Below are 19,603 nucleotides of genomic sequence, written 5' to 3'. Positions count from 1 at the left end.
GGCGGAGCTTGCAGTGAGCCGAGATCACGCCACTGCACTCCAGCCTGGGAGACACAGCAAGACTCCGTCTCATAAAAAAAAAAAAAAAAAAAAAAAAAAAAAGAAAAGGATGGTATACCTAAAGTACTTCAATAGGCCCTCAAAACACAGGATCGCTGATTTAATGCATGGCCAGACATGCAAAGTACAAAAGGCAAATGCATGGGCCGGACAAGGTGGCTCACGCCTGTAATCTCAGCACTTTGGGAGGCCAAGGCAGGCAGATTACCTGAGGTCAAGAGTTTGAGACCAGCCTGGCCAACATGGTGAAACCCTGTCTCTACTAAAAATACAAAAATTAGCTGGATGTGGTGGTGGGCGCCTGTAATCCCAGCTACTCAGGAGGCTGAGGCAGGAGAATTGTTTGAGTCCGGAAGGCAGAGGCTGCAGTGAGCAGAGGTTGTGCCACTACACTCCAGCCTGGGCGACACAGCGAGACTCCATCTCAAAAAAAAAAAAAAGAAAAGAAAAAGTGAAGGCATGAATGCTGTAAGGAAGCACAGAAATGGCTGCAACTGAATGCTTCACAAAGTCTAAGATTCAAAAACAGACATTATCCGATAACATTCCTCTATTTATAATCTCTGAAAGTTCAAAGAAAGAAAACTTACTTAATGACATCAAAGAGATGAATTTCCGATCTACAGATGCAGTAAAACTCTCTATAACAGAGTTTTCATCTTGTCCAAGTAAGAGTGTATATTTGGTTAAGATACGTGAGTTAAACATTTGCACGTAAGCAAAGTAATTTCCATGCTGCAAAAAAAAAGGTTATTTTATAAATATTCCCATTTCAACCAAGTATTTTAACATATGTCAAAACCAGAAGTTGTCACCCCATTCTAATTACATCAATGAGTACTTAAAAACATCTTATCCAATTAAATTTATTTGTTTGTTTTGAGACAGGGTCTTGCTCTGTGGCCCAGGCTGGACTACCGTGGTGTGATCTCGGCTCATTGCAACCTCCACTTCCCAGGCTCAAGCAATCCTCCCACCTTGGCCTCCCGAATATCTGGGAATACAGGTGTGCGTTGTCATGTTCCAGTATTTTTTTTTTTTTTTAATAGAGATGAGGTCACTATACCCAGCCTTAAATTTAAAAGGTTATAAAAAAGTTACAGGCTGGATGTGGTGGTTCATGCCTCTAATCTCAGCACTTTGGGAGGCCGAGGTAGGTAGATCACAAGGTCAGGAGCTCGAGACCAGCTTGACCAATATGGTAAAACCCTGTCTCTACCAAATACAAAAATTAGCCAGGCGTGGTGGCGGGCGCCTGTAGTCCCAGCTACTCGGGAAGCTGAGGCAGGAGAATCACTTGAACCTGGGAGGCGGAGGTTGCAGTGAGCTGAGATCGTGCCACTGCACTCCAGCCTGGGTGACAGAACAAGATTCCGTCTCAAAACAAAATAAAAAATAAAAAAAAATTAGAGATATTCTGAGAGAATAAGGAGTCCCATTTTAATTCAAAAAATAATGGTTTTGCACCGGGCATAGTGGCTCACGCCTGTAATTCTAGCACTCTGGGAGGTTGAGGTGGGCGGATCGCCTGAGGACGGGAGTTCAAGACCAGCCTGACCAACATGGAGAAACCCCATTTCTACAAAAAATACAAAATTAGTCCGGCGTGGTGCTGCATGCCTGTAATCCCAGCTACTAGGGAGGCTGAGGCAGGAGAATCACTTGAACCCGGGAGGAGGAGGTTGTGGTGAGCCGAGATTGCGCCATTGCACTCCAGGCTGGGCAACAAGAGCAACAGGAGTGAAACTCTGTCTCAAAAAATAAATAAATAAATAAATAAAGGTTTTGAAATTTCACAGCTGGGCTCAATGGCTCACACCTGTAATCCCAGGACTTTGAAAGGCCAAGGCAGGAGGATCCCTTGAGCCCAAGGAGTTTGAGACCAGCCTGGGCAACACAGTGAGACCCTGTCTCTACAAAAAATAAAACATAAGCCGGGATGGTAGTGCATGCCTGTGGTCCCAGCTACTCGGCAACTCGGCAGGCTGAGATGGGAGGATTGCTTGAGCCAGGAGGTTGAGGCTGCAGTGAACCATCATGGTACCACTGCTCTCAAGCCTGGGTGACAGGGCAAGACCCTATCTCTAAAAAAAAATTTTTTTTAAAAAGGAATTTCACAAAATGGGCCAGGAATTGAAGATATCACTTACTTTTTCAGTAATAAAAATTAAAACAGGATGCCTGAATACTATGAAAAATTTTGTCCATCTACAAAAAAAAAAAAAAAAAGAAAAATTATATAATGCAAAAATCACCAGCTGGGAGACACATATCAATCAAAATTTAATCAATGTTTTCATTAAATATTTTTTAGAACCAGAGAGACATCAGAGAACACTTAATTTGGCGTTTTGAAACACATACCACAAGGAATACGTGTTTGTCAAATGCAGCTCTGGATTAAATGCAGGTCGTTGAACTCCCCAGATGATAATGTGAATTTTAAAGTTCCAAGAGGGGAGATGCAGTGCTTCCCAAAACTAAATTGACTCCCCTACCTCATTTTTTTCAGAGTTACTTTTGGGACTCATGTTCTGAGGAAAACATTAAGATCTCAATACAGAGGAAGCTGAGGCATAGTTATTGGCTGCACAGTTTGTGGCAAAGCGGCAACTAGAGCTCAAAACCTCCAAAGATTTCCCTCAAAACAGTTGCTCACACCTTAGAGGTATTCATCAGGTCAGTCTAATCCATAACTGGTTACTGTCCACGTTGTAAGTACCAGTCTGAACTCTGACTTTTAGAAAATGAGTTTCTACCAGGTAGACCTGGAGAAAACAAGTCAATGAACAGGAAATGTGATGAAATAAAGAGGATCAGAAAGACGTGAAATCATGAAGTGTCCTTCTATCCCTTGATGAGTCATTTTTCCAGTTTTATTTCAGAATCTGGGAATGCAGAGGTCTTAACACACACCATCATTTCACTAATACGATACACTTTTAGCCAGGTGACAAGGATGGGAGCTTGGTAGTCAGGGCAATATGACAGAAACAAAAAGATTTTGGTCTTTTGGGATAACCCATTTCATCCTCAGATAACTGAGTATCCGTTTCTGTCAAGACCTCATATGACTCTATGGTTTCTTCAATCATCATGCCCAGAGGTTTTTTGGGATGTTATTTTAGTCAGTGTTTTATACGTGACTTTTAATTAGGTTACTTTCATTATATTTATAACCAATACTTTTGAACAAGGCAAAAAAATGTTCAGTGCATTTTTATTTTGATAAATTTACTTACAAGTACTGGTACTTACTTAATCACTTCTTCATCAGAGATAACAGTTTCAATTTTCTGCTGGGGGTCTGCAAGCAAGGCCTCTAAACCACGAACAGCACCTTCCTTGAAGAGCACCAAGGGTTCTGTCCCTTGCACTGAAAGTATCCTATATACTTCAGCTGACAACTGGAAGAACATACAAAATTTTAATTTTTATTCTAAAACAGTGTATACCTAATATAATAAGAGAATGATATTTAGAGAAGGCTTTTTTTTTTTTTGAGACGGAGTCTCGCTCTGTCGCCCAGGCTGGAGTGCAGTGGGGCGATCTCGGCTTACTGCAAGCTCCGCCTCCCGGGTTCACGCCATTCTCCTCCCTCAACCTCCTAAGTACCTGGGACTACAGGCACCCGCCACCACGCCCGGGTAATTTTTTTGTATTTTTAGTAGAGACGGGGTTTCACCGTGTTAGCCAGGATGGTCTCAATCTCCTGACCTCGTGATCCGCCCGTCTCGGGCTCCCAAAGTGCTGGGATTACAGGCGCCCGGCCGCGGAGGCTTCTTTTTAAGTGACTGCTTTGTTTTCATTTTTATTTAGTTTTGCTTTGTAACTATGTATGGTTCCAAAATCTAATCTACAACACAAACACATTTAGAAGTCTTAACTTTTTCTCTTATCCTCTCTACCTAGTCCCAACTTTAATCTGTAAGTTCATTTTTGGTTTATCCATTGTGACTACTAAAGGTTAGACTAAAACCTGGGTTTCTTAAAAATGGGGAAGATACAAATAAGCCATTCATGCAGAGGTACATGCAATTCTGGTGTTAGATAAGAACTGATGCCACAATTAAAATTACAGCCCGCAATTCCAGAAAAAGAAGTTAACACCGTGTGTGAGGAAAACAACAACAAATAAACCCCCACTGTTTAAAATTCAGGATTGTGTTTTGAATTTCAAGGTAAATGAAAAGACTGGAGCCAGGGAACAGCACAGCTAGCTGGCTAGAAGTTTCAAGGATCCAGGCAACAACTGCGTTATATCTGAATTAGCCCTATTGTGAGCCACTTCTAAAATGTGCCAATTATATTTAGACATTTAGAACTGGAAAGAACTTTCAAGATTAACCTAGTTTAAGATACTCATTTTATAAGTAAGAAAAAATGCACACACTCTAGGTCATTAGCAGAACATACACAGCTAGCCATGTTTTGATTTGATTTTTTACTGTATTATATGCCACTCTTAAAAATGTACACTACATGAAACTTGCAGGGTCTACCTATTCTAAGAAAAGGTACAGGAAGTTCATTTTGCGCTCATAAAAGACATACTCCAAACATCCAAACTCATGGAAATAAGTGTAAATTTCTCATTCATGAATTATATAAATCCTCATCTCCTTAACTCATGGAGACATGTTACCAAGATACACTGTAAGATAATTAGAATGAAAACCTGATTAGGACCTTATGCTTATTTTCCCAGAAGTATTAAAACAAATAACACATACTTTATTATGAATGATTCTAATTCACCAATAAGCTAAATAAATACGTTGGAAAATTCAAAGACTTACTGTAGCTTTAAACACTTTATCCAGGTTTACATCTTCATTATTCCATATTCTTAAAACCTTAAATCAAAACATACTAGTTAAAAACGATTCTATTCTCCATTTACATATAATAAATACAAATAGTTAATAATCAACATTTATGTTGTATATATTATATGAAAGTTTTAAAACTCACCTTATTATCGTGTACAACAATATACTCTCTAGTTTGAAAGTTGCACACAGCTGGACATGTTATAACTTGACCTTGTTTCACTGACCAGCTCCCCAAGGGTTTCTGATCAGAAACCTAATGAAATTAAGATAAATACAATATTAAGTCAAATATTAAAAGCAATTAAATTTATAATCAATAAAAGAAACCATTAAAATGACAGCATTTAAAAAATTTACTGGCTAGTTGCAGTGGCTCACGTCTGTAATTCCAGCACTTTGAGAGGTCAAGGTGGGAGAATCACAAGGTCAAGAGTTCGAGACCAGCCTGACCAACATGGTGAAATCCTGTCTCTACCAAAAATACAAAAATTAGCCAGGCGTGGTGGCGCGCACCTGTAACCCCAGTTATTCGGGAGGCTGAGGCAGGAGAATCGCTTGAACCCAGGAGGCAGAGGTTGCAGTGAGCCGAGATCCCGCCACGGCGCTCCATCCACCTCGGCCTCCCAAAGCTCTGGAATTACAAGCACACGCCACCGAGTCCAGCTAATTTTCCTATTTTTAGTAGAGACAGCATTTCACCATGTTGGCCTGGCTGGTCTCGAACTCCTGAACCTCAAGTGACCCACCCACCTCGGCCTCGCAAAGTTCTGGGATTACAGGCGTGAGCCACCGCGCCCGGCCAAAACTTTAAAAGGGTAGTTAAAATGAAAATATAACTACGTTGCTAAATAAGTAAATAAACAACCCTTTGTTAAAAAACAATAGTACATTTAAAATTGATTATATTATGCTTCTGAATAGAGGCATGGGAAGTTATGCCTTTAAACAGGGGCATGGGAAATTAAGTAGACATCTGGGATCATGTCTATCCAATTCCAATCAGTCGCTGTATTCCTATGTAGGAACTGCAAAACTGCAAACATACTTGACAGCCCAAGTAAAACCCAAGAGTCAGCAGAGTCAGTACAGGGAGCTGTTGGCAACCTGTTCTCGAAACGTCAAAGCAGAGAGCTAACTTCTTTAAAACATAGAAAACTATGTTCAGCAGCCCAGATAAAAGTAACTGCTTTCCATGAGACCACCAAAAGCAAGCTTAGAAAGTGTTCTCTATCAGGCTTTAGGCTGAAATGGGGGCAGGACTTGCAGATTTTCCTGGGACTCAACTCCAGGATTCACAGTGTGAACCAGAGATGCCAACAGACAAGCCACTTGGAGTCAAGATTCTTACCGAGCTATCAAGAAAGTCCCTCACCCTCTAAAACTGTCCTTCCCTACAAAGACAGGGGTGTGAAGTGTAGACACAGGGCTAAACCACTATTCCCACTCTTGTCAGTGTCATCCTATCCCGCCCAAACAATCTCTGTTCCATCCTCCCGCGGGCAGCTAAGACGATAAAGACCCCAGGAGGGAATCTTAGCAATACCATCTCCGCCAGTTCCGAAGCAAAGGCACAGGTTCTCTTTCTTTTCCGAGTCTAACCCACGTGCACTCAGACGGTCTGCCTTTGCAAGTCGGAAATATGCCTTTACAGGAAGGCAAGCAAGCCAGATTCTAGACCTCACTCAGCGTTCCCGACAGGCCCAGCCGGCTCTCTGTTAAGCCTTCTCCACGATCTCTTTCTGAAGCTGTGAGAAACTCGAGCTCGAGCTCCGCGCTCAGAAAGGGGCGAGAAGGCAGTCGGGGCGCTCCCAATCCTACTGCCTTCACCTTATAGAGGATGACTGTCCTGCCGCTGTCTGTCACTAGAAAGTGGTCTGTTTTGTCGCTCTGCTCCACGCCTAGGAGTCCTTCAGGCCCGGCGCTCAGGACTACCGAAGACAACGTGAATTCTTCCTCCAGCGCTGCCATTTTGAGTAAACCTAAGTACGGCCGCGCTCCCTCCCGGCAGGCCTCGCGCTTTCTCTCGCGAGAATGAACAGGTCTGAGAGGGAGAGTGTTTGCCAAACCAGGAACCTGCTCTCGCAGCCTGCGACCCCTGGCGGGCAGAAGGAGCGAGCGTGACTGTGAATTCAGCCAGGTGGGCGGGGCCGGCTTGCGCCAGACTCCGCCTCCAGAGACCACGCCTCCCCGAGTCCCGGATGTACTCCAGGAAGGGATAGGGTAGGCGCGGAAGTGTTGCTTACTGGGTTCTGAATCGGCTGCGTGCACTTCTAGGTGGGGTTTTGTGAGACTGTGGGATGGGTCTGCGGAGTGGTCGAATATAAATAAACTAGATTTTGTTTTTTTAATTCTAAGGGAACTCCCCAGGAATTCCTCCCACGGCCTTGTGGAACGATCTGCCAAAGAAAAAATATTTATCTCTGTAGGTAAACGCCCAATAACGTGCTGTTCCTACGTGAAATGCTTAATTCCTACCAAATTTCTGGGAACCCTGTAGAGATCTCCAGTCTCTTCAGTCTTTCAGGCCTTCTGAGTTCTCAGACTCCCCTTCTGGGGAGTCCCAGTGGGGAAAGTCTTTCCTCAGCTCACAGGAAATTCAAACTAGTTTGATGAAGGTGAAGTTGAAGGTCCCCTGTGCGATTTTTGGCAAGGTTTTTATTTCCGAGAGAAATCTATGTTTCTAAGATAAGCATGGCAGATTAAATCAATAATGTTAAATAAATAAATAAAGATAAATTGTGATGTTCTTAGGGAGAAACCATTTAATAGACAATTACTAAACAAATGTACCCAGTGTGACAAAGTGCCTCGGTTTAGATTTGAGCATCCACCAGATCGCCATGTGTGTTGTTTTTCATTGCCCCAACGTGACAACATGGGCAGAAGGAGAATATTCAGCTACTGTGAAGGAATCAAATACAGTCAATTTTTATAAAGCTAGTAGGTCTTTTGTTGTTCAAAAGTAGTGGCATTATGGCTCACTGCAGCCTCTAACTCTTGGGCTAAATAAAGCAATCCTCCTGCTTCAGCCTCCCGAATAACTGGGACTACAGGCATACGTCATCACATCCGGCTAATTTTTGTATTTTTTGCAGACATGGAGTCTTGCTTTGTTGCCCAGGGTGATCTTGAACTCTGATAATCTTTTAATTTTTAGGCTGGGTTGAGAGATCAGGAGGATGTAGTTTATTATTATGCTTCATAACTTACTTTTGTGATAGGTAGTAAGAAGAAAAACATTAAGCTCAGAAATGGGAGATAAAGCGTGGTTGTGTGGGGGAGGAAGGAGTGGTCTGTGTATGTGAAATTTTAACTAGGATGACCACAGGCCTCCTTGAGAGGATGTCTTTTTTTTTTCTTTTTTTTTTTTTGAGACGAGGTCTCACTCTATTACCCAGGCTGCCGTGTAGTGACGCAGTCTCAAGTCACTGCAATCTCTGCTTCCTGGACTTAAGTTATCCTCCCATCTCAGCCTCCCGAGTAGCTGGGACTACAGACACGCAACACCATGCCCAGCTAATTTTTGTATTTTTTTGTAAAGATGAGGTTTCAGGCCGGGCGCGGTGGCTCAAGCCTGTAATCCCAGCACTTTGGGAGGCCAAGACGGGCGGATCACGAGGTCAGGAGATCGAGACCATCCTGGCTAACACGGTGAAACCCCGTCTCTACTAAAAAATACCAAAAAAACTAGCCGGGCGAGGTGGCGGGCGCCTGTAGTCCCAGCTACTCGGGAGGCTGAGGCAGGAGAATGGCGTAAACCTGGGAGGCGGAGCTTGCAGTGAGCTGAGATCCGGCCACTGCACTCCAGCCTGGGCAACAGAGCGAGACTCCGTCTCAAAAAAAAAAAAAAAAAAAAAAAAAAAGATGAGGTTTCACCGTATTGCCCAGGCTGACCTTGAACTCCTGAGCTGACATGGTCCTCCCACCCTGGCCTCCTGGAGTGCTGGGATTACAGAGCCACAGTGCCTGGCCCAAGGGTATCTTTTGAGGAATGACATGAAGGAGGGGAGGGAGCTAATCATGCAGTTAACTAAGATAAGAGCATTCTCAGTAGCAAGTGCCCCTGGGGCACCAACCGGGAGATGCCCTAGAAGTCGCAGTTATTGTAGTTATCAGGTGAAGTGATTAGGGCACCATTGGTAGCAAAGGCTTTTCTTTCTGCCATGCCTAAAATAAGCCTTGTTCTTCATTTTGTAAACTCAGCAACCTATTTGTTTCCTTTTTAATCATAGTTTGTAATTTTTAAAAAATTTGTTTACTCACCTACTGAGTCTCCCCAACTATGTCATAAGCTTCTTTCGGTTAAGGGGTTCCTGTCTGTCATATTCACCCTTGCATCCCCATTTCCTAGCACTTAGTAGGCACTCAGCAAAAATGTACTGCTGGTTGATGAATGACTTCTCATTTTTTAAAAAATTATTTTTATTTATAAAATTGAGATGGGGTCTCGCTATGTTGCCGAGGCTGGTCTGGAACTCCTGAGCTCGAGGAATCTGCCTGCCTCAGCCTCCCAAAGTGCTGGGATTACAGGTGTGATCCACTGTGCCTGGCTGACTTAACTTTTTTTTTCTTTCTTTCTTTTTTTTTTTTTTTTTTTTTTTTGAGACAAAGTCTTGCTCTGTTGCCAGGCTAGAGTGCAGTGGTGCAATCTTGGCTCACTGCAACCTCTGCCTCCCAGGTTCAAGCGATTCTCCTGCCTCAGCCTCCTGAGTAGCTGGGACTACAGGCGCCACCACGCCTGGCTAATTTTTTCTGTTTTAGTAGAGATGGAGTTTCACCATGTTGGCCAGGATGGTCTCAATCTCCTAACCTCATGATCTGCCCACCTTGGCCTCCCAAAGTGCTGAAATTACAGGCGTGAGCCACTGCACCTCGCCTTTTTTTTCTTTTTTGAGACAGAGATTCACTCTTGTCACCCAAGCTGGAGTGCAATGGCACAATCTTGGTTTTCTGCAACCTGCAACCTCCACCTCCCGGGTTCAAGCAATTCTCCTGTCTCAGCCTCCCGAGTAGCTGGGATTACAGGCACCCACCACCACACCTGGCTAATTTTTGTATTTTTAGTAGAGATGAGGTTTCACCATGTTGGCCAGGTTGGTCTTGAATTTCTGACCTCGGGTGATCCACCCGCCTCAGCCTCCCAAAGTGCTGGGATTACAGGTGTGAGCCACTTCACATTTTCGTATTCATGACACCAGCAATTGTCCGTGATCCATACAAAGAGCTTAATACATGTTTGTTGAATAAGTCACACTTAACGCTGCAAGCTAGGGTAATAAATAGAATGTGGACTTGATCCATTAAGGGAAAGTAAAACTTCCTGGTTGACAGAGCTGGAACTGCGCTTGCATATTCGTCTGTAAATTTGAGTCTAAGTTTGGTGAACTATTAAAGGAGATTGCAGTCCTTTCTGGAAAGCTATAATAAGGGAACTAGAAGTCTTCTGCAACCAAGCCTAAGCTAGGAATGGGTCAGGAGGCGTTCCATTTCCGACACGCATCCGTCAAGGTCAGTGAGCAAGAAGAGGGTCTGGCAATCCCTCCCTGGTTAGAGACGTTTAAGGCTGGTCTTCAAAGGCAACTGTGATCCTGTACATTTTACTGTGTGCTGTGGATGTTCTCTCTGGATTGTTTGTCATGTTTATGCTGCTTGGCTGCCTAGCTGTGAAGACTGGGGGAAGATATCGCCTCTCACATTCAATTCCTAGAATAGAATCAGATGATAAATATACAATGAATGAGTCTAAATATATAATGGGTAGGAAGGGAAGCCTGCTCATATTCAAAAGGGAGGATGTTACCCATTAGAAATTTGTCATGGAAGGTTGACAGCTGGTGACGTGTACATTGCATGAATGGGGTACAGTCAGTGCTTCATCAAAGGAATATTTGTAGAAGGACCATTCTGCAAAGAAAGTAGATGGTAGATATTTGTACGCCACCAAATCTCTATATGATTTGAAAGTTGTGGTGATTCTTAAATAAGATCTGAGATACTCTAAGATATGCTTTTCAATTTCAGAAACTCAAAAAACCTTTGCACTAAATGTTCAGACCATAGCAAATAATTGAACAATATTATCAGAATTTAGGCATATGCCCCTGAAGAAGTTTTCTGCCCAGCAAAAATCAGAGAGAGAGAGGATGAATCTAAGATATTTTGTCATCCTTTGGGGCATACATTTCAACCTAGTGTTAGCGCCCTCCCAGTGGTGCCAAAACCCAGTGAGTGTATTTTAAATTTTTTTATTGTGCTAAAATATACATAACGTAAAATTGCCCTTTTAACCTTTTTAGCAACTTTTGTTTTGTTTTGTTTTGTTTTTTGTATTTTTAGTAAAGACACAGGTTTCACCATGTTGGCTAGGATGGTCTCCATCTCCTGACCTCGTGATCTGCCTGCCTCGACCTCCCAAAGACTCGGCCTGTTGTTTTTTTTTTTAAGAGACAGGGTCTTGCTATGTTGTCCCAGCTGGTCTTGAACTCCTGGGCTCAAGTGATCCTCCTGCCTTGGCCTTCCCAGTAGCTGGGATTACGAATGTGAGCCACAGCACTAGGCTGTTAACCGTTTTTTTTTTTTTTTTTGAGACTGAGTCTCACTCTATCGCCCAGGCTACAGTGCAGTGGCAGTATCTCAGCTCACTGCAACCTCCTTCTCCCAGGTTCAAGCGATTCTTGTGCCTCAGACTCCTGAGTAGCTGGGATTACAGGCACCCGCCACCACCCAGCTAATTTTTGTATTTTTACTAGAGACGAGGTTTCGCCATATTGGCCAGGATGGTCTCGAACCCCTGACCTCAAGTGATCCACCCACCTGGGCCTCTCAAAGTGCTGAGATTACAGGCATGAGCCACCAGGTCCGGCCTTTTAACCATTTTTAAGTGTACAGTTCTGTGGCATGAAGTACATTCACACTGTGTTGCAACCACAACCCCCATTCATCTCCAGAACATTTTCATCTTCCCGAACTGAACCCATTAAACAATAACTCTCCATTCCCCCTTCTGCAGCCCCTGGTAACCACTATTCTACTTTCTGTCTCTCTGAATTTGACTCTTTAAGTACCATAGCTCAGATAAATGGAATCATAAAATATTTGCCCTTTTGTGTCTGCCTTATTTCACTTAGCACAACATCTTCAAGGTTCATCCTGTCATAGCATGTGTCAGAATTTCCTTCCTTTTAAAGACTGACTGATATTCCATTGTATGGATATACCGCATTTTGCTCCTCCATTCTTCCATCCAGGGACAGTCGGGTTGCTTCCTCTTGGCTATTGTGAATGATGCTGCTATGAACGTAGGTATACAAATATCCCTTTGAGATGTGCTTTCAATTCTTTTTGCTATATAACAAGAAGTAGAATAGCTGGATCACATAGTAATTCCGTTTTTAATTTTTTGAGGAACCACCATGCTGTTTTGCACAGCAGCTGCACAATTTTGCATCTCCGTCAGAAGTACACAAGGGTTCCAATTTCTGCAAATCCTCATGAACAATTGTTATTTTCTGTTTTTGTTTTTTTTTGAGATGGAGTCTGGCTCTGTCACCCAGGCTGGAGTGCAGTGGCGTGATCTCGGCTCACTGCAACCTCCGCTTCCCGGGTTCAAGCAATTCTCCTCCCTCAGCCTCCCGAGGACCTGGCATTACAGGCACGGGCCACCATGCCCGGCTAATTTTTGTATTTTTAGTAGAGATGGGGTTTCACCATGTTGGCCAGGATGGTCTTGATCTCCTGACCTCATGATCTCCCCGCCTCAACCTCCCAAAGTGCTGGGATTACAGGCGTGAGCCAGTGCGCCTGGCCTTAAAAAAAAAAAAAAAAAAAGGTCTTATTTCTGTTTTGAAAAGATCACCCTGGCTCTCAGGCAGAGAATAGCTCATAGGGGATAAAAAGCAGAAGTAGAAATACCAATTTTGAGGATACAAGAGATGGTGGCTTGTGGTAGGTGGTGATAGCGGAGATAGGGAAAAGTAGATCAATTCGGGATGTCATTTGGAGGGAGAGTCGACAGGGTGGCAGATGGGTTGAGTGTGATGGTGAGAGGGAGGGAGGAATCAAAGGCATGTTCTGCGCATTTACCTTTAGTGACCAGGTGGATTGGGGTGTTCCTTACTGAAATGGGGAGTGGGAGATATGCAAAGGGTTGTTTGGAAAAGCCATACCCAAATTTCTATTTTGGCTGTTGTTAAGTGAGATGCCAAATAAGCTCTATCCCATATGATGCTGGAGTTCCTGGCAGAGCCCAGGCGGGTGATATAGATTGAGGTATCATTGGCACATGATAGGAATCTAAAGCAGTGGGACTGGAGTAGGTCGCCAAGTACTGTGGATTTTATCTTCTAAACATAGCTCAACCTGTCTACCTCTCTCCTCCACTGCCCACCCCCACCCATTCCCAGTCCCGTCTCTTTCTTGGACCACAATAATTGCTCTCTGGTCTCCCTGCTTCTTTGTTGCCTTCTTCCAATCTGTAGCCATTATGATCTATTAAAATTCAAATCCGATTATTCTACTCCCTGCTTAAAACCCTTTAATACCTCATTCTCAGGATATGAGCAAAATCAAATCCTTACCTTGACCTGCAAATAGGGTTGCCAAGTAGAATACGGGATGCCCAGTTAGTCTGAATTTCAGATAATGAATCATTTTTTATTTTTAGGTATGTCCCATGCAGTTATTCACCACAGGATCCCAGTTAATCTGAATTTCAGATAATAAATTTTATTTATTTATTTGTTTTGAGACAGAGTCTCGCTCTGTCACCCAGGCTGGAGTACAGTGGTGCAATCTTGGCTCACTCCAACCTCTGCCTCCCAGGCTCAAGCAATTCTCTCACCTCAGCCTCCCAAGTAGCTGGGATTACAGGCATGCGCCACCACAGCCTGGCTAATTTTTATATTTTTAGTAGAGACAGGATTTCACCATATTGGCCAGGCTGGTGTCGAACTCCTGACCTCAAGTGATCCACCCACCTTGGCCTCCCAAAATGCTGAGATTACAGGCGTGAGCCACCACACTCAGCCGATAATGAGTAATTTTTTATTTTTAGGTGTGTCCTATGCAATTATTCATTGTTTATCTGAAATTAAATTTGACCTGGCATCTTGTATTTTTATTTGCTAAACCATAAGGGCTTTGTAAAACCTAGCCCCTACCATTCTTTCCTGGCTCATCCCTCTTCAGACATCTCTTGTCCTCTGACTCAAGCCATATTCTTCAGAACCTGGAACAGGCTATGCCCCTCCCCCCACCTCAGTGCCCATGCTATTTCCTTTCCTGCTTCATCTAGCTGCCACTCATCTTTTAGATCACAGCTTCTGCTGAACAGCCCTCTTTTCTTGTGGTATATGCTGTCCTAGCATGATGTAACATTCCTTCATTGACCCTGTATCAAGTTGCAATTACACGTTTATTTGTGTGACTATATAATTATTATGTGTCGTTTCTACTAAATTCTGAGGTCAGATTTTTTTTTTTTAAATTTTTAATTTTTTTATTTTTTTGAGACGGAGTTTCACTCTTGTTGCCCAGGCTGGAGTACAATGGCAGGATCTCGGCTCAGTGCAACCTCCACCTCCTGGATTTAAGTGATTCTCCTGCCTCAGCCTCCCAAGTAGCTAGGATTATAGGTGCCCGCCACCATGTCTGGCTAATTTTTGTATTTTTAGTAGAGGTGGGGTTTCACCATATTGGTCAGGCTGGTCTCGAACACTGAGATCACTGACCTCAAGTGATCTACCCTCCTCAGCCTTCCAAAGTGCTGGGATTACAGGTGTGAGCCACTGCACCAGGCCCTCAATTTATTTTTGATCACTTTTGTACCATTCTCCTAGTATCTGGTACATGATAGGCACTGTGGAAGGAAGGAAGCGAGGGAGGGAGGAAGAGAGGGAAGGGAGAAAAGAAAAAAGGAAAAGATGAAAATAACCGATTATAGAATAAGTTCTATCAGGACCAGAATGAGGAATGAGGATTAAAGCAGAAATTGGCCCTGACAGCCAATTCACAGGGAGGACACAGAGGGAATGCAAGGTGAAGGTAAAGCCCCCGAATCAGCCTAGGAGGACAGTAACTTGATATTTTGTCCCGATATGTTGGGGGTGGGGCTGAAGAAGTTTGAGGCTGTCTAAACACCTTCTCTTCTTCTTCTTCTTCTTCTTCTTCTTCTTCTTCTTCTTCTTCTTCTTCTTCTTCTCCTTCTTCTTCTTCTTCTTCCTCTTCCTCTTCCTCTTCCTCTTCTTCCTCTTCCTCTTCCTCTTCCTCTTCTTCTTCTTTTTTTTTTTTGAGATGGAGTCTTGCTCTGTCACCCAGGCTGGAGTGAAGTGGGTGCGATCTCAGCTCACTGCAACCTCCGCCTCTTGGATTCAAGCGATTCTCTGCCTCAGCCTCCCTAGAAGCTGGGATTATGGGTACTGGCCATCACGCCTGGCTATTTTTTTTTGTAGTTTTAGTAGAGACGAGGTTTCGCCATGTTGGCCGGGCTGGTCTCGAACACCTGACCTCAAGCGACCCACCTGCCTTGGCCTCCCAAAGTGCTGGGATTACAGGCACAGGCCATTGTGCCCGGCCTTGCTTAAACCCTTCTACCCCTAAACTCTATTAGGTGTGGCAAACGGGGATGGGCACTGGTGAGTGTGTTTACGGAACTGCTGCCTGAAGAGAAGCTCAAATGGGTCTGGGCTCGGCTCCTGGTTCAGCGCTGTGGGAATCCTTTACCTCGATGTCCCCAGCAGGAGCCAGCATGAGGGTGCATGTGGATGAAAGACAACAGATGCACCTAAGTTCCTCCTTCTCAACCAGCCCTGCAAGTAAATCAGTCCTATTCTTCACCTAAATGTCTAGTTGACTACCTTTTTTTTTTTTTGGATAAACGTATTTTTATAAATTGCTTAAGTTTTGTCTTAGCAATCAAGGGAGTAGCAAAGTAGTGAGACATTTGGTGCCATTGACACACACATCTCCAATTCTCTGCTAAAATTCTTTTGGAGGTGGTGCTGTCTTCATGGCAAATGTTAGCTTTATCTAGATTTTTTTAAATGTAAATTTTAATATTTGGAAATGAAAAGAATGGCTACATGCATTTATAAAGCTTTGTAGTTTATGTAGTGTTTTCCTGTCAAGAATTTTTTTTTCTGGAATTAAATTTAATTCAATTCCAGTAAAATTAAATTTATTGTCTCCAAAAAAAAGGTGACTTCTTTCCTGAGGTATATCCAATTAGTAGCTATCAATGCTATTAAAAACCTGCTATTAAAAACTGGTGGCTCGGCTGGGCGCTGTGACTCATGCTTGTAATCGCAGTACTTTGGGAGGCCGAGGCGGGCGGAACACGAGGTCAGGAGATTGAGACCATCCTGGCTAGCATGGTGAAACCCCGTCTCTACTAAAAATACAAAAAATTAGCCGGGTGTGGTGGCACGCGCCTGTAGTCCCAGCTACTTGGGAGGCTGACGCAAGAGAATTGCTTGAACCCTGGAGGCGGAGGTTGCAGTGAGCCAAGATTGCGCCACTGCACTCCAGCCTGGGTGACAGAGCGAGACTCTGTCTCGAAACAAAACAAAACAACAACAAAAACTGGTGGCTCAGGCTTATAATCCCAGCACTTTGAGATGCCAAAGTGGGAGGATTGCTTGAAGCCAGGAGTTCAAAAGCAGCTTGGGCTTTGTTATCCAGACCCCATCTCTACAAAAAAAATTTTTATTTAAATTAGCTGGGTGAGATGCTGTGTGCCTATAGTCCTATATTCAGGAGGCTGAGGCAGGAGGATCGCTGGAGCCCAGGAGTCCAAGGTTACAGTGAGCTATGAAGGTACCACTGCACTCTAGCCTCATTGGCGACAGAGTGAGAACCTGTCTTAACAAAACAAAACAAAATGATACACTCATAAAAGAGCTGTGTTTCTGAGGGCGGTTTGAAGGCTAATTGTTTTGAACTCAGATGGTATTTTCTTGGTGGCAGTGCTGAGCAGGGAAACTAGGCTCTCAGCTCGGCCAGTAAACCTGCCTAGTGCAGCTAAAGGCTGATCAATACCACCTTCACATTTGCATCGGAAACCCCAATGACCATGGTTCAACAGGAAGACCTTTCTAGAGTTTCCACTTGGGTTATCAGGAAAACATCGTTATCTGCTGGAAACTAGATAAGGAGAGGTGGCTCCGCCTGTCCCGTTGGGGGCGGGGGCGAGGAAACCACGGAAAAACCAGGAGTGGAGAGGTGAGTTTGAGGGTAATTGTTGGAGACCCAGTGTCGGGCATTATGGCGGCTGAGATCATGGTTAAGGAGCCATTGTGTGGATGGGTCATTAATAACTCAGATGAGTGAGTTGGAGACCACCTATTATTTAGAGGAAGGTAAAAAAACACAGGCCTAAAATTGGGAGGGAAGAGAAGAATACAATGTGAAATCTTAGAGGTCCCTTTGATGGCTCTCAGGGCTCCCTCTGGGAAGAAAGGCTCTCAGATTGTCCCTTAAGGAAACTTGGAGGTATTCTACCTTTCTTTTTTTTTTTTTTTTTGACACAGGGTGTCACTCTGTCACCCAGGCTGGAGTGCAGTGACCCAGTCACGGCTCACTGCAGCCTCAACCTCCCTGGCTCAAACAATCCTCACACCTCAGCCTCCTGAGTAGCTGGGACTACTGGTGTGCTCCACCATGCCCAGCTAATTTTTTAAAAATTTATTTATTTATTTATTTATTTTGGTAGAGACTATGTCTCCCTATATCGCCCAGGCTGATCTCAGAAGTCCTGAGCTCAAGTAATCCTCCTGCCTCAGACTCCAAGTGCTGGGATTACAGGTGTGAACCACTGTGCCAGGCCTGGTATTTTACTTTTTAAACCATTTTTTCCTTGCTTTTCATTTAAAGCATCAAGAAAGGTGCTTGGGGAGGGGAAAAAGAGCCTACCCAAAACACTGAAAATAATTGATTCGTATTTGGATCCAGAATTGAAGATGCTTGTTTTCAAACATAAGTATGCTATTCGGGGTATGTTTGGTTTAGTTTCATGTAAAAGGAATTACCGAAGAGTTTCAATGAGGCTGTGGTAGGTATTGTTTAGCAAATCCAATTAACAAAATGTTGGCCTTTTTAGTTAAACTTCTGTGTATTCACCAAATCTGTCTCAAAAGTCGTCCATCAGCTTGGCAAGGGTGTTTTGTCATGCTAAAAAGCTTTTTCATTTAGATGCAAATTAGAACTAGTATATCAGAAAAAAGAGAAGCGTTTGACATTTTTATATTCTGACAATAACAGGTCATGTTACTTAAAAGAATCTGAGTATAAAACACTATTGACCCACCAGATGATCTGAAATTAGCCAATTTTGTGTATGTGTTTCATGATCTAAGCATCCTCATTTAGTTGTCTTTAGAGGAGGAAAACATAATTATTTTTGCAACTTGCATGCATGAAAACAAAGCAGGTTTTGCAGGTCTGACTTCATTTGTGCAGTTCTTTTCAAACAGAACCATATTTTACCTTATTCTTGTTTTTGTTTTGTTTTATTTTTAGGACAGAGATTATGCCGGGCTCGGAGTGCAGTGCGTGATCTAGCTCAGCGGCCCTCTGCCTTCCGGGTTAAATAATTCTTGGCCTCGAACTCTCGGCCAGCTGAATTAAGCGTCGCCACTACGCCGCTAATTTATATTTTGGGGCGGTCACTCTATAGCCAGGCTACAGAGTGCGGTGGCGGATCTCAGCCCCAACACAGCTCAGCACTCGGAGTTCCGCACGCCATTCTCCGGCCTCAGCCTCCCGTGTACTGGGACTGCGAGCAGCCACTGGCGATGTTTCTTGGTAGGACGGGGTTTCGCGTGATGGGATGGTCGCCGGTCTCGCGACATAGGTGATCCGCCCATCTTAGCCTCCCCAAAGTCACTGGGATTACAGGCTTGACCACGGCGCCGGCCTAATTTTTTGTATTTTTTGGTAGGATTCTGGGTTTTGCCGTTTTGGCCAAGGCTAGTCTCAGGACTCCTCGGATAGGATTTGATCACGGCCAGATCCGCCTTCACATCCCAGAGTGCTGGAGACTATGGGCGTGTTGCATGCGCTTTGGGACATTTGTTTTTCTATTTTTTATTTATTTATTTTTTATTTATTTTATTTATTTATTTATTTATTTTATTTATTTATTTTTGTTGCCTATGCTGGAGTGCAGTGGCATGATCTCGGCTCACTGCAACCTCTACCTCCCAGGTTCAAGCAATTCTTCTGACTCAGCCTCCCAAGTAGCTGGGATTACAGGTGCCTGCCACCACACCTGGCTAATTTTTGTATTTTTAGTAGAGATGGGGTTTCACCATGATGGCCAGGCTGGTCTCGAACTCCACCTTGTGATATGCCCATCTTGGCCTCCCAAAGTGCTGGGATTATAGGCGTGAACCACGGCGCCTGGCCTATTCTTTTTTTCAAAAGGAGCTTCATGTACTGAGAGCACTAGGAAAGGTCACCTGCTCTTTCTGATAGAGCTTCTGTTTATTTATTTTTTAGAGACAAGGTCTTGCTGTGTCTCCCAGGTTAGAGTGCAGTGGTGCGATCATAGCTCACTGCAGCTTTGAACTCCTGGGCTCAAGCGATCTTCTCACCTCAACCTCCTGAGTAGCTGCGACTACAGGCCTATGCCACCATGTTCGGCTAATTTTTAAACTTTTTGTAGAGATGAGGTCTCACTATGTTGCCCAGGCTGCTCTCAAACTCCTGAGCTC

At 43.8% G+C, this 19,603-nt stretch overlaps 1 protein-coding gene across 4 annotated transcripts in view; it reads right to left on the bottom strand.

Annotated features, from left to right (window-relative positions):
- NOL11 (nucleolar protein 11) overlaps positions 1-6,994 on the bottom strand; it is a 26,073-nt gene extending 19,079 nt beyond the window's left edge. For 3 of the 4 annotated variants that reach the window (XR_002518182.2, XM_003919448.5, XM_021929337.2), the window contains exons 1-6: positions 6,723-6,994; positions 5,035-5,148; positions 4,860-4,916; positions 3,319-3,467; positions 2,211-2,268; positions 651-795 (exon numbers count right to left, since the gene is read on the bottom strand). Coding sequence is in view for 3 of the 4 variants with exons in the window: in XM_003919448.5 (XP_003919497.2) it covers positions 651-795; positions 2,211-2,268; positions 3,319-3,467; positions 4,860-4,916; positions 5,035-5,148; positions 6,723-6,863 (664 nt within the window). In the remaining variant the exon portion in view is untranslated. The remainder of the gene's footprint in view (positions 1-650; positions 796-2,210; positions 2,269-3,318; positions 3,468-4,859; positions 4,917-5,034; positions 5,149-6,722) is intronic. The other variant, XM_021929338.2, reaches the window with a different exon arrangement.
- Positions 6,995-19,603: the final 12,609 nt, after the last annotated feature.

This window comes from Papio anubis, chromosome 17, assembly GCF_008728515.1.
Source record: "Papio anubis isolate 15944 chromosome 17, Panubis1.0, whole genome shotgun sequence".
NCBI classification, from domain to species: Eukaryota; Metazoa; Chordata; class Mammalia; order Primates; family Cercopithecidae; genus Papio; species Papio anubis.
The sequence above is the reverse complement of the archived record's forward strand: the minus strand, read 5'-3'. Positions and strand labels throughout refer to the sequence as shown.